This window comes from Chelonoidis abingdonii, chromosome 4 (assembly GCF_003597395.2).
Source record: "Chelonoidis abingdonii isolate Lonesome George chromosome 4, CheloAbing_2.0, whole genome shotgun sequence".
Lineage (NCBI taxonomy): Eukaryota > Metazoa > Chordata > Testudines > Testudinidae > Chelonoidis > Chelonoidis abingdonii.
This window is the reverse complement of record NC_133772.1, coordinates 77,323,595-77,338,760: the sequence shown is the minus strand read 5'-3', so window position 1 is coordinate 77,338,760 and position 15,166 is coordinate 77,323,595. Positions and strand designations below refer to the sequence as shown.

General features: G+C 43.6%; 2 protein-coding genes across 2 annotated transcripts in view; one reads left to right on the top strand and one right to left on the bottom strand.

The window, feature by feature from the left end:
- The window catches only part of PRDM11 (PR/SET domain 11), a 276,782-nt gene that overhangs the window by 158,065 nt on the left and 103,551 nt on the right, over positions 1-15,166 (bottom strand). The window lies entirely within an intron of this gene.
- Positions 2,356-15,166, top strand: part of SYT13 (synaptotagmin 13) — a 43,696-nt gene continuing 30,885 nt past the window's right edge. Inside the window, exons 1-4 of the mRNA XM_075065268.1 lie at positions 2,356-2,923; positions 10,200-10,422; positions 11,932-12,072; positions 13,992-14,305. Coding sequence (XP_074921369.1) covers positions 2,741-2,923; positions 10,200-10,422; positions 11,932-12,072; positions 13,992-14,305 — 861 coding nt within the window. The 5' untranslated portion in view covers positions 2,356-2,740. The remainder of the gene's footprint in view (positions 2,924-10,199; positions 10,423-11,931; positions 12,073-13,991; positions 14,306-15,166) is intronic.

Genomic DNA, 15,166 nt, shown 5'->3' with positions numbered 1-15,166 from the left:
AAGTGGAGTACAACCCTGCTCTTCCCAGCAACAACATACACACTCAGCCTCTCTGCTGGAAGTTAATCCTCACTAAGGGAGCATCTACCACACTTCCTCCCATCCCTCTTATGTTAACTTCTTCTCTCAGATCGGTCAGCAGCTAGACCCTTCCACTGTTCCCCTGGCCCTCAGCCCTCCAGCATGGAAACATCAGGAGTTAAGCCCCTCCACTGCTACTCTCCCTTCAGTCCACAGCTCTGGCTCACCAACTTGGCAATCAGCAAGCAACTCCCTTTGCTATCTTCAGCTTTCCCCACAAACCTCACACAGCTGCCTTCAGGAACAACCTCCTCCGTCTCTGATTCTCCTTGATCCCATATAGTCCTAGGTGCTGCCCCACAGTTTAACTGGCCAAACTGGGGGCACCTGGACTGGCACAGGGGAGCTAGACCTGCTTCATTTAAAGAGGCCAGTGACCCTGTGACAATCTACATTAGCTTCCAGTGCAGAGAGTTGACCCCTATTGTATATAATTGTGGAGTGTCATTTATAGAATTTCTTCTCTCCGATGAGATTTGCAGAGTGTTAATCTGCCTTTTTAAGGAAACCATGTCTATTTCATGCTCTCTGATAAAGAGCTATAAATCACTGCCCAGGGTCTGTGCTGACTTCTGCCTTGTCAGAGGTCTCCAGTGGTGCAGGAAAGTCTACTCAGGGAAGAAGTTGTAACAATAGAAAGCTGCCATAAATTGCCCTCCACTGGCATCCCCCTCAGGGACCAATTGCAGCCAAAAATTCTGTGGCATTGGCTTCAGAGGGTTCACAGCCATGCAGCTGGGAGATGAGGCTGACCAGACTTGGATTTACCTCTCTGTTGATTTAAAGTGCAGACATACAGCTGAAACACTTGGCCTTAGTGTTTCATGTGGCCTTAGTGATCCTCTTTCCAAAAGTGGCCAACTTGGGTGAAAAATGTCATCTTGGACGTCAGTAATGGGGTGTCCACTGTCAGTGACAACAAGCCAGTTGCTATCCTCTTTTACTGTTGTTTTAACAACCAAACAATTTTCCTCTTTCATTTCAAAACAAACAGTTGATGTTTGTGCAAATACTGCAATTAAATTATGTATCTGTACTATTTGTGTACACCATTGCACACATGCACTTCTGAAACCTTTGAACACAGTTCCTTATTTGGGTTTATGTACTGCTGATGTCCAGTTTTTGCAAGGTTTTTTTCCCCAGCGGAAGGCTGCCAAATGACAACTTCAATTAAAAATGTTGTCTTCTACTTTTCACAGTTTGTACAGAATGTGGCAAGGAAACCTTGTTCTCACCATGTGAACTTACAGAAAACATCACAGAAGTGTATAGTATCAAAGTACCACTTGGAAAACTGATTTTTTTTTTCCAGCCTTGCTTCCCCAATTGATTGTTAACAGTTTTATAAAGTTCTCAGTGGTGCTTGTGTGAAAGGTGTTAAAAAGTTACAACTGATGGGCAGAACTAAATTTCCATTTCAAGTGCCTTTTCATTCAGTTCTGTCCTTGTTGGTATCCCGCAGCACTTCTCCACTCATGGACTTGAAGAATGATTCCCAATCACTAAGGCCTTTGATTTGACAGTTGCAGTTTTGTTTAGGACCGTTGGAAGAGGTAAAAGAAAACAGAACCTCCTGAGCAATGTTGTTTACCCTGTGCCAGCCTCCCCCTTCATAGAGCAGCCCTAGGAACCCCAGGGAACTTCACACAGTGTTTAATATGAATGTGAGACAGTGAAAAGAGGTGATCAAAAGGAAAGCTTCAAGGACTCATTAGAATTAGGCTTGGCAGAATTTGATTTTTATTTTTATGTAATTTCGATGGATCATATCGATGTTTATTTGTAAGTCTTTTTTTCTATTTTTAGCCATTAAAATTCCCAGTTGCACAGAATTAGGGGTTTCAGCATTTTGGTAGGGTATACACACACACACACACACACACACAGGATGGATGTGTTTATGTTAAAGCAGGCAGGTCAAACAAATGTGCTTTGCACTTGGAGAGGAAGGTGCTGAGGTTTATGGCGGCCCTTGGTTCCTGGGGTAGTCCGTTCTACTTTCTTAGGCTGGCTCCGAGAAGATCTTCTGCCTCCTGCACAAACAAGCTTTGCTCTGATTGTAGAGAGTTCATTGTGCCAGTCTCCACAGCTGCCAGGTTGGCAGCTTTCATCAACCACTACATTAACTTTAAGTAAAAAAAAAAAAAAAAAGCCCTAACCCAATCCCCTCCTTCCCCCTGAGAATTAAAAACCCAGCCCTCCCAAACCCTGCTAAAGTGCTGATCCAACACTTGGACCTCTCTGTGGGTTAGCCTGCAGGGCCCACCCCTTTCTGCTGACGTCTTCCCTCTATCACACATCAGACTTTTCCCAGTGGAGCTGGAAAATAAGCTTCAATGAAAACTGCCAGCTTGCGGCTGTAAAGGGATTACAGGCACCACAGCCACTACTACTTCTGCTTTTCCCTACCTGGCCAGGAACATAAAACCAGAAACTCCATCAGCAGGCTGGAGAGGCTGCCTCATTGCCTGGCAAACCTGGGATAATTTATTTCTGTCTTCAGTGTCACTTCTTTTCCCTGCTGTTATTGAGGCTTTTTTTCCTACTTCAAAGTGAATGAGACCAGGCTAACCTCTGAAAGGGAATGAATGAAATACATACTGCTTGAGAAGAAGAATCGCATGATTCTTGTGTAACATCTGTGCAGCCTGAAACAATGGTTTTGTCTGTCCCAGTTATAGCTCTGGGTGCCACCTTGGGGACTGCAACTAGCATCCTTGCCCTCTTCGGTCTCACCTGCTTCTGCAAATGCAGGCGACCTAGGAAAGGACTCTCGGGAAAGGACCAAGACATGGACACTGAAAACGCTAAGCCCAGTATGCTTCAGCCAGTCCAGCAGGTAAACCACCTTCTCTAATTTACTCTGCCACTTTTCTGTAAGTGTAGATGGCAGGAATGCAAAATCCATGACAGACTGTGGTGGGTGATTTATCACATCCTATTTGTTTGCAGGATTCAGGATGTAGCAACATTTCAGTGGGGGAGGGGAGACTCAGGTGATCTGCAAAATGCACAAAGCAACAGTCAGCTCAGCTGTCATTTTACCAAAGAGAAAGCTCCTGGTGGCAAAAATACAGAAAAAGAAGATTTGAAATTCCATTCCAATTGTCAGGCTGGATCCCAGGGGAAATAATTTAGCTAGAACAGAAACCTGGACTCTCCTAAGAAGCAGTCAGAACATAGTTGTGTGCAGAGTAGGAGCAGAATATCAGCAGTGTAAGAATCTTTTATAATTTTTCTCTCTCTGCACACACATATACCTATGGCTACTGCAGTATAGTGGAAAGGCTTCTATGTAAACAGCTGGTTTGTTATCAAAACAATCCTCCTCCACATGTGAAACAGATGAAGTTTTAGGAAAGTTAAGACATGAGGTTAAAATAAGGTTTATAATATAAATCTAGTAACAACCTTAACTGTGGAGAGTCTACTTTCAAAATCACCATGCCTACTGTGACCTGCTTTTTCTTTTTCTTTACATTTACTAGAACAGCCGTTTTGAAGGGCTGCAAATGCCAGATATCCCTGGTGATCTGACTTAATTGCTCAAAGGATTCAATCAAAATAGGAGCATAGGAATTGGCAGGCTGGAACAGACTGACGGTCCATTTACTCCTGTGTCCTGTCAGTGGCCAGATGCATCGTCAGTAAAGTGTAACACTTCCCTGATGCACCTAATTATGGAACACTCAATGCTGAACCTTGGGGAGAATTGTTTTTAAAAAACCTTTTTCCCTTGGTTGATTATGACCTCAGGTCTGAAACATAAAGCCAGATGGTCACTGAAAACTTTACCTTAGCTCATGTTACTGTAGATGCTATTCTCATTTATTTGGGTCTAATGAATTTTTTCTCATTCTCACTAAGCCATAATAATATGCTACATCAGCTAGTTCCAAAAGCTGATGATACATTAAAGACTTTGTGATACATTCATTTGCCTTTAAATTACACGGATTGCTCTATTATTTTTGTATCAATGAAAACCACAGTAAAAGTCCTGATTGGCTTTCTCTATGCCATTCATTAGTGCATACTCAGTCCCTGTGTAATGGACTCTCTTTTTCTTTCCAAAGTAAATAGTCCCAGTCTCACCATATTTCTGCCGTGGTTGTTTTGAGACAAGATGGACAAAGCTGATTATTTGCAGTGTTGTAGCCATGTTGGTCCCAGGATATTAGAGACACAAGGTGGGTGAGGTATTATCTTTTACTGGACCAACTTCTAGTGGTGAAACAGACAAGCTTTCGATCTACACAAAGCTCTTCTTCAGGTCACCTGAGCTGTGTGTAGCTCGAAAGCTTGTCTCTTTCACCAATGGAAGTCAATCCAATAAAAGATATTACCTCACCCTCCTTGTCTCTCAAAGCTGATAACATTTGTGGTATACAGATGTAATGGCACCAGGTTTCCATATTATTGATTCTTTTGGACTGCCACTAGGTATTGAGTAGATACCCTTACTTAACTTAGATCTTTTCCCCTAGACATTACATCTATTTCTGAAGCCCTCAGTGTGTTCTCCAATGGAGAGTTGCCTGTAATTATTCTGAATTTCACCTGTTAATGAATTGCCTAGTTTCCTAGGTCCTCCTCGGGTTTCTCATTAGTTTTGGCTAAAAATCATCTGCTGATTTTTCCAGCTTACTCTTTGATACAATACTACAACAAGACTGAGATGTTCAAAGTTTACAGTTAAAAATGTATGGGAATTGGGTGCCCATGCCCCAAGGCTGCTTTGAAAAATTTCATTCCAAACCTTTACTGTGCATCACTTTCACCTATTTCCAGACTGTTAATATATTGAGCAGCACTATCCACAGAGCACTCCATTATCCACTTCTTCACACAAAGACAATTTCTTTTCTAACGCTACTTTTTATTGTTTTAGCTCTAAACCAATTTTTAATTCTTTATACGACTTCACCCTTGGAGTAACCAACTTTGCTGAATAGCCTCTTGAGAAAGAATTTAAGAAAAGCCTCTGGAAAGTGTTGATACATTTCTGCAGCTTCTCCCTTAGGGTCCCATCCTGCAAATTGCTAAGCATTCTGATCTATCACTGAAGTGCATTTAGATCTACCACTGAAATCAAACTGTGCTCAGGGTGCTCAGACCCTCATAGGTTCAGGCTCTCATAATATTTATTAATTTAGCAAAGCTTGCAATATTTTAATATAGTATGTGACCAATATCTTGTTAAATTATTCACCCAACTCTTAGACATTAGTCTCCTCCTAGTGCTCCGGGGTAATAGTATTTTGACCATCAGTTAGTTATTAAGGTTAGTATCTAATATTTTTTGCAAGAATTCCATAAAGATGATGTCTGCAAGATGAACAAAGCATTCTGTCACTGAAGGTGCAAAATGTCCCTAGTTCCCATATTCCATATGTTTGCTAGTTCTTTCCAGATTAAAAGGAACCTATTGCCAGGAACATGCACTCCCTAAAATGTCTCTGATTTAAAAGTCCTCCATATTCATTGTAAAGATTAATTTCAAATCTAGTTTTGTCTGTGAAGTGCTGTACATCATCTGTGTCTGTTGTTATGAACAGTCCTGTCTTTTGTTGTTGTTGTTGTTGTCCACTAACAAAAAGCTACTTTAATACACTGTATGTCCTAGCCAGTGCTTGGAACACTTTATTATTGAGGCTTGTCAAAGCAGGCGATTCTGATACACAGAGATGACAGAGAGGAAGCTAGACTATATTGGATCCAGTGTTGTTGATGTAGGTCAATGTTAAAGAAAATAACACATGAACTAGTTATCTCCTAGGGTGCACCAGCAGGATCTACATGGGGCAGTTAGAGCGCTCTACAAATCACACCTCACTCGTGCCCTTTGCCGGTGCTATGTAGACAAGCTCTATGTTTGCTGTATAGAAAAGCTCCAGGGTTCTGAAAAGCACCTATAAACAGGATTGGGTCTTGTGCAAACAAAGATTCATAGATTCTAGGTCTGGAAGGGACCTTGAGAGGTCGAGTCCAGTCCCCTGCCCTCATGGCAGGACCAAATACTGTCTAGACCATCGCTGATAGACATTTATCTAACCTACTCTTACATATCTCCAGAGATAGAGATTCCACAACCTCCCTAGGCAATTTATTCCAGTGTTTAACCACGCTGACAGTTACGAACTTTTCCCTAATGTCCAACCTAAACCTTCCTTGCTGCAGTTTAAGCCCATTGCTTCTTGTTCTATCCTTAGAGGCTAAGGTGAACAAGTTTTCTCCCTCCTCCTTACGACACCCTTTTAGATACCTGAAAACTGCTATCATGTCCCCTCTCAGTCTTCCCTTTTCCAAACTATTAAACAACCCATTCTTTCAGCCTTCCTTCATGGTCTGTCTCAAGACCTTTAATCATTCTTGTTGCTTCTTCTGTGACCTCTCCAATTTCTCCACATCTTTCTTGAAATGCGGTGCCCAGAACTGGATGCAATACTCCAGCTGAGGCCTACCAGTGCAGAGTAGAGCGGAAGATGACTTCTTCGTGTCTTGCTCACAACACACTGTTAATGCATCCCAGAATAATGTTTGCTTTTTTGCAACAGATCACACTGTTGCTCATATTTAGCTTGTGGTCCACTATAACCCCTAGATCCCTTTCTGCCATACTCCTTCCTAGACAGTCTCTTCCCATTCTGTATGTGTGAAACTGATTGTTCCTTCTTAAGCGAAGCACTTGCATTTGTCTTTGTTAAACTTCATCCTGTTTACTCAGATATCATTTCTCCAATTTTTCCAGATCATTGAATTAGACCCTATCCTTCCTGAAATCCATTGTCTCTATTTTGCTGTACTCCCTTCTACTCTTCCTTAGAATTGTGAACTCTATGATTTCATGATCACTTTCACCAAAGCTGCCGTTTACTTTCAAATTCTCAATGAGTTCCTCCCTATTTGTTAAAATCAAGTCTAGAACAGCTTCCCTCCAGTAGCTTTTTCAACCTTCTGAAATAAAACGTCTGCAATGCAGTCCAAGAACTTATCACAGCGGTCACCAACGCGGTGCCCGTGGGTGCCATGGCGCCCGCGGGGGCATCTAAATGCACTCACCTCCTGGCCAGCAGTTGAGCATCTGCCAAAATGCCCCTGAAATTTGGTGGCATTTTGGTGGCAACGCCTCTCAATGACACCGCTTGCTGCTGACAAGCGGTGTCATCAAGAGGCGTCGCTGTCAACAAGCGACGTCATCGAGAGGCGCCACCACCAAAATGCCCCCGAAATTCGTCAGCATTTCGGCTGATGCTTGACTGCCGCCACAGTCCTTCGTCTGGCACCCGCCAGACAAAAAGGTTGGGGACCGCTGACTTATTGGATAGTCTGTGCCCCGCTGTGTTATTTTCCCAACATATATCTGGATAGTTGAAGTCCCCCATCATCTGCAAATCTTGGGCTTTGGATGATTTTGTTAGTTGTTTAAAAAAAAAAAGATATCTATAGAACAAGTAAAACGAGGTGGCTTTCATATTGTCACTTTGAAAAAGACTCAGAGCATCGGACACAGTAACTACCACAATCTTGTATTGCTTGTGAGTCAGATACAAGATCAGACAAGGAAATAATCTAGGCCAGCATTTTAATGATGTCAAGGAGGAACAAAGAAGGGTCAAGAGCAGCGTCCGATCTAATTTGGTTTTATTTCATACAAAATGGATTCAGCTCTCTTGCTCTTCACTTTATTTAAGTGTGCTTTAGTTTGATTTGTAAAAAAGAGACTTTTCGTGGGCAATGCTCAGTAAGAGTATCAGCTGCCAGCACTTGCGAAGCAGAGCTGGCAGCATGAACAATAAACAGAGGCAGATGCAGTTGGAGGAAGAGGTGGATTGGTCCCCGCTGGTTTGCATATGTCTCTCATCTCTAATTCTGAAGAGCAGACAGACTAACATTATTACGTAAACCCAGTGGAGCTGTCAGTTGTTGTGTGCTGATGGATTTCCTGACTAAGTGTCTGGCTTTTAGCAAGCAGAGGAAGTGATAGTAATAACAATATTTCATATTTGCATTGCATCTTTCATCTCTAAAGTTCCTCAGCAGCTTTGCATAATATAGACTTACACCACTGAAATGCAGCCACCTGTGGTCTGGAGGGCAGCAACCAGGTGAACAGCTACTGCAGAGCACTCTTTGTATAAGAGTGAAGAGAGAGGAGATGTTGGTCACAATCCCCAGGGCATGGGACCTTGTTTTTCAAGATATTGCCCAAAGGGTCCTTCCCACTGGACAGAACACAATTGATTTACTTTAGGAAGAGGAAGGTCTGACCTGACCATGCTAGTATTTGTACCTGTTATTTCAAGGAGTTTAAGTATTTCAGAACTGATGTTTAAATCTCTAAGGGCGAAATCCCACTCCCTCCTTTTTGCCAGCAGCAGGCTTACTCACTGTGCAAGTCCCACTTATGGCCAGGGCTGGTCCTCATCAGAGGGGCGAATTTCTCTCTAAGAATATAGACTTCAGGTCATAAACTAGAGTGGAGAGAACATGATAGTGGACTATAGTGAACAATATATTTATATTACAATAGCATCTGGAGATCCAACTCAAGAATGGGGGGAGTGGTAGCTCAATGGTTTGAGCATTGGTCTACTTAAACCCAGCATGGTGAGCTCAGTCCTTGAGGGGGCCACTTAGGGATCTGGGGCAAAAATCAGTACTTGGTCCAGCTAGTGATGTGAAGGGAGGGGGCTGGACTCAATGACTTTTCGGCGTCCCTTCCAGTTCTATGAGATAGGTATATCTCCATATATATTTTTTTTTTATATTTTTAATCACAGCCCCACTGTACTAGACATGACAAATGCATAGTAAGAACCATTACCTGACCTAAAGAGCGTACAGTCTGAATAGATAAGATGGACAACAGGTGGGAGAGGAAACAGAAGCTCAAGGAGGTTATGTTATTTGCCCAAGGCTACACGGTTGGTTAGTGACAGAAATTAGAATACAATCTAGGCTTTCTGATTCTTAGTCCAGTGCACTATCCATTAGACCACACTGCCTCTCAGCATGGACTCCATGTATTTTTAAAGCTGCTGAAATCTATTTATTGACAGTCCACTGGATCACCATTCTCCAGGTTTGCCCTGGAACTCCTCTTGAGCCAGTTACCCTTTAAGCTGTTTCACAGCAATTTTCTTTATAGTAAACATAACATATATTTCCTGCTGCTAGTATGAAGTTATTTTGCTGCTTGCTTTCCTGGCTCAATTTAGCTGTCACTCTAGCCAGCAATTTGATTGCAAAATTCCTACTGAAGTTAGGATAAAGCCACTCGGAGGCTAAACATCAGGATATAGTCAGCAGATAACTCCAACCACAGGAAATATTTAGATGAGCGAGGGTAGATGAATGTTCAGAAGCAGGGAACAGATGTTTAGATAATTGGCTGTAGATGGGGACAGGAAAGAAGTTTTTACATTGCCGTCCTGAACACAGAGATAATAAGATTCAATATTTGCAGAGCATGTTGTTGAAAGAACAGTAGCCTCTTAGGTCTGGCCTTGTGACTATGCAATAAGCCTTCCCACTTCTAGGGGCAGTCACAATCCCAGTCCTTGTGTTTCCTGAGTCCAATGACAGGAGAAGTAACAGCACTGCCAGTGGCACTGGACATCCTAAAACGTGGGGAGATGTGACTGTCAGGCTGTGGCTGGCAAATCTGTAGGAAATGCATATTACACCTTCCCAAGGAGGCAGTGTGAGCATTAGTCTGCCTGATTGTGTGATCCAAAGGAAGCCAGACATCAGTCACAGCACAAACCCAGCTCCATTCACAGCCTCTGAGCCTGGTGAGGAATTGGCATAGACATATAAAGTAGGGGCGTATTGCTACTGTGAGGTGGGGTGGGAAATCAACAAATGGGAAAGTTTCCCTTTTCTATTGCAAACAAACGTGTTGAGGGGCGAGTCTGAAGAGGACACAAACTGAGACACTGGGCAACAGGTTTGGCAAGGAGATCTCTTCATGGTAGATCAGCCAAGTAACAATGGCATTAGGAATGATTGGATGGATCATTTTTTCCCTTGGTTTGGGCTCAGCTGGTCTGGGGCAAGTTGGTAACATTGCTCTAATCTATACAGAATAATAAACAGGATCTTTATTTCAGTTCAGCGTTAAGAAGACTACTGAACCTATCCAGCCTCGGACCCTCCTGAAGTTTCCCAACATCTATGGCCCAAAGCCAGTCGTGACTGCCCCAGAAATTGTTAACTATGTGGATTATGCCTTGAAGACAACTGAAGAGCCAACTAGAGGAAAGGATGACATTCAGGATCAGAACAGAATGAAGATACAAGTCAATGAAGAGTTATTTGTTCTCCCTCAAAATGGTAGGAACATTTCCAAGTCCAGTGGAACCATTTCTCCTTCAGAGTAGTGACCACTGCTCCAGTGCCCAGGTGTCTGATAAGCAACACAGGACTTGTACACAGAATTAAAATGCAGTTATAATCAGAATGGTAGATGTAAAAATGACCATTTGGTGCTCCATAGTTCTTCTCTCTCAATGATCCCATCACAAATGTGCTCAGTTGGCAAACCACCTGAGGCTTGCTCTGTCCACCATCATTTTAAATGTGGTTGATTAAGATAAAGTCGAGATGGAGCCCATCAGGGGGTTCCATTAGTGAAGCAGGGGCACACACCAGTGCCTTGAATAGTTTTAAATCCAGAGTCCTCTGACCTTAGAGAGTCTAATTCTAACTGTTTGCATCTGGCAGCATTTCATGCTTGTAATGGTTCTGTGCCCATATTGATTTTACCACCTTAGCTGCCTTTTTAACAGCACAATTGATCCAGGTGGCTATAACATTAATACAGTCTTTCTGGGGATTTTCCAGTGGGAACAATGCACTCAGTGCATGGTTTATATAGAGATTTATTTTAATTTGAAAAAACACTTGACAGTTTCTCTGTCTCTTTCTGGGCAGAGAGCCACTCTCCCAACCCCTCCTCACTGGGAAAGAAGGAGGCAGTGAGCATTTAAGCATCAGCCTACAGAGTCAGAAGGAAGGCAATAGGACTGAGCTGCTAAAGCAAGCTGGCTGCACATAGGCTGGCGCCAAAGCTTGAGATGTGTGAATCAATGCACTAATCTCTGTGCACTACCAACTCCACAAGTGCTCTGGCCTCCACAAGTGCTCTGGCTTCCTGCTGTGCCTGATTCCATAGGTCAAGTGTTATTAAAATAAAATAAGAACTGTTCGCTTTCTCCTCTGTATACCATGTCACACTGATTTTGATTCTGACTGGCATTTGCTTGGGGAATAAGTCCCAGCCCCCTACCATTGCTGCCTTCTGGCACCTGATCCAAACTGATACTGCATGCACCAGTGTCTGACAATAAAATACTGTGGCTTCCTTTTCAGTCCTGCCTGTTGCTTTACTTGAGGTAATTAATCTAATATATACCCCCATCCAAACAGCCTCACCACTTTCTACCTAGCCAGGCACTGTGGGAATTAAGGTAACAGTGGCCTTCTGTGTGGAAAAGAGGATCTCCTAAAAAGGATTCATTCCAATAGCTTTAGTAAAATTTGTTAGCATTGTAAGTGGGATCAGAGTCAGCTGTGAAGTCCTTACCCCCAAAAAATGTACAGTCTTTTTCAGGGAATACATGAAAAAGAAATCCAAGAGCCAGAACATGTGTAGTTACCAAGGGTGGGTAATGGAGTGAGATGTATGGCTGGCTTCCTAAAGCTCAGGTAGCATGCAGAAAGTGAAGTCTGGAAGGAGGTGGAAAGTGAGACAGGGAGGGCAGTGCTACAGAACAGTCAGTGAAGCCAGGTGGTGCATTTGGCTTGATGAGGAATGAAGCCTTGCTAACCGGGTTATTTCAGTTCCAGGTGCAGTAAAGGATGTGTGTGTCACCGAGCACCTGAACCCTGAGAAAGCAGCCAACTGTAACCAGGTCCCTGAACTCTGCTATTCCCTTGGGTATGATCGACAGAAAGCTGAGCTGTGTGTGGCCTTTCTTCAAAGTAAGTGGCTCCCCATCCTGCATACTTTATATAAACAAGCCTTTATTTGAAAGATACAAGATATCTTCTGACTCAAAGTATTTCATCTCCCACATAATAATCAACATGTCCCCACAGAACCTAGAGACATTTTATTGGCTATGAGGCTTTCAAACTAGAATTGCCAAGAGATTTCACTGCTTGAAAAGAATGCACCAAGGTTTAGCAACAGCTTGTGTGGTTCAAAGGCAGTACGAAGGAATCAGAAGGAGTTTGTCCTATTCTACCCATGTTAGGGTGGGCAGATAAGGATCCTTCTCTCTTACTTTTATTTTAAGGCGATGCTCCCAATGAGGTGACAGGCTCAACATCCCCTTCCTTCTCCCACCCCTCCAGTCAAACATTTTTTTTTGTTTAGCCCTTCTGTCCAATCCTGTAAAGCAAATCCAGATGAAAGACAAATAAGCACATGGATTTATGATTCACGTAAGTGACAGGAAAAATCTACAGAGCTTCCCACAGCTAGACTATCAAAAGAAAGGTCTGACACTACATATAACAACCCACTTACTCAGGCCAAGTTGGAGGAAGGGATGTTTAAATCACATTTCTCTTATAGACCCTGTGGATAAGGTAACTCCCTCCAGCTGAGCCCATCCTTGTGGCCAGGCTCTCTGGCAATCTCACTAAGGACAGGCAGCTGAGGGAGCCTCCTTACTACTCAGAGATAGAATGCTGCTAACCCTCTCCTTGCTAGTCACAGTCCTCCTGGGAGTATAAAGCAGAGCTGAGTGAGTAATGCACAGATAGTATGAGTTCCCCCCTAAAACCAGCCCAGTTATCACCTTCCCAAGCAAGAACTGAAGGGGTGTTAAATTGCAGCCACCATCCTGGGCAAGCTGCCAGCAACAAGTCCAGAGCCTTGAGTTTCTGAGGTTGACGTGCATGTTCAGTGAGCACCCATACGCATGTTGTACTCTCCCTGTCAGTTCAGAAGGAGCTCTACTCTCTTAAGGAGACCGAGGAGTCTCCTGGGTATCAAAGACTTGCCCACTCACAGCTGCTGAGCCAGTGGGCAGAAGGGCGTCTTTCCACTGACAGACAAGCACACTGACTTCTGCGGTAACAAAGAGGCCTTGTTGCTACATTACGCAGCTGAGGAGTAGAGACGTTGCTGCAGATGTTGCTGCAGCCCTTGGCCTCGAGGGCTTATAGGTTCATTTGTCACTGTTCATGGAATGTGTGAAATGATATTTTATGTACATTTTTCATTTGAGACCTTTCAGCCTCGGGATGAAATAAAGAATAGGAAAGTCTGGGCCTGAATATCAGGAGGAAAATCCTAATACTAAGAACAATTAGCCTGTGGAATGGTCTCCCAAAGAAGCCATTTCAAAAAGACCAGACAAAACACTTGGGAATGAACTTTAGGGACATACTGCACTGGTCCCTGGGGGATGGACCAGATGTGCTAAGCAGCCTTATACACCTCCACCTTCTGTGACTGACCAAGTCCCTTTAATGCATTTTATATGAGGCTCTCTTTCTGATCCAGTGTGAAGATAAATTAAAATGCCCCCTCCCCAAATATCTCACGTTGTGTCTTCTCAGGCTACTGGTTCAGTGCCCTTAAATGATGCACATTTTCTTGAGTGTGACTGAAAATCTCCCAGACAATAACAATATCCTTGTGCATTTGCTGAAGGACAAGAACAATAATATGCTTGGGCATGTTGAAGGAAAAACAAACAACATTGAGCCCTGGACTTTGGTCTCTCCAGTGCTAGTTTGAAGGAACAGCAGGTTTTAGCAACAGCTTGGATTTCATTTTATGACTATAGTGAGACAGGCAAAGGCCCCACAGCCTTCTGCCTTTGCATATCTAGCCCTTGTGGTAGGATGTTTCTTTTAATGCAGCCTTCCCTCTCCTTGTCCTCCAGCTATGCATGGAAGCATGATAGGGGACCAGGATGCTGGCTGTGACTGCTACATCCTTGGCACCTTGGTAAGCAAGTCTGGCACCACAGAGGCCCAGACAGTGCTGAAGAAGAAAGTGCACCACATCATCTGGGAGGAAGCTCTGCTGTTCCCGTTAACCGAGGAGGAGGTGCTAGAAGGGATGCTGACTCTCACCTTGAGGAACTGCGACAGGTTCTCTAGGCACAGCATTGTTGGGCAAATTAAACTGAGCCTGGCTAATGTGGGGGAACCCTTCAAAATGGCACAGTGGGAGAAACTGAAGACCCCTGAGAAGGTATCATGTCAATACTTATCAGTAGCTCAGGCAATATAACAAGAGTTAGTTTCCAAAGTTAGAGACGCTGATTTCAATATGACCAATATCAATAGGCGTGTAATAACCAGGTCTGCATTTACACTGGGCCAGATTCTGAGTGGTGATGAGCCGCTGCATCTCCAAAGACTTCAAAAGATCAGCAGCAGAACTCAATAACTGACCATTTCAGCAAGTAATCAAAGTGCTCCAACACAGCTCCTAACCTTATAGCTCCCAGCACCTACACATCCCTTCCTTCTCCTTGTGTTATCTGATAATCAATCACTGAACTACAGTAAAAACAACAAAGAGTCCTTGTGGTACCTTAGAGACTAACAAGTTTATTTGGGCATAAGCTTTCATGGGCTAAAACCCACTTCATCAGATGCATGGAGTGGAAAATACAGTAAGCAGGTATAAATATACAGCACATGAAAAGATGGGAGTTGCCTTACCAAGTGTGGGGGAGGGTCAGTCCTAATGAGGCCAAGTCAATCAAGGTGGATGTGGCCCATTCCCAGTAGAAACCTCCCCCTGCCCCTCTCTCACCCCCGCATGTGGACACACTTGTTCCAGTATAAGAGTTGCTTTTTTGGGTTTAACTTAACACCTCCCCACCCAAGTCACACTTCTACTGGAATAAGAGTGTTTACACAGAGGATTAGATCAGTTTAACTGTATTGGTCTACATTCACACCTTAGGGTATACTTGTGATGGAGTAGGGACTGTCTGTGTGGGGAACGGGAAAGCAGGGGATGTCTGTAGGTGAGGGACAGGTGGTCAGGCTGTAACCTGAGTCCGGCAGGGGGGAGGGGGGAGCTGCTGGGTGGAGGAGAAGG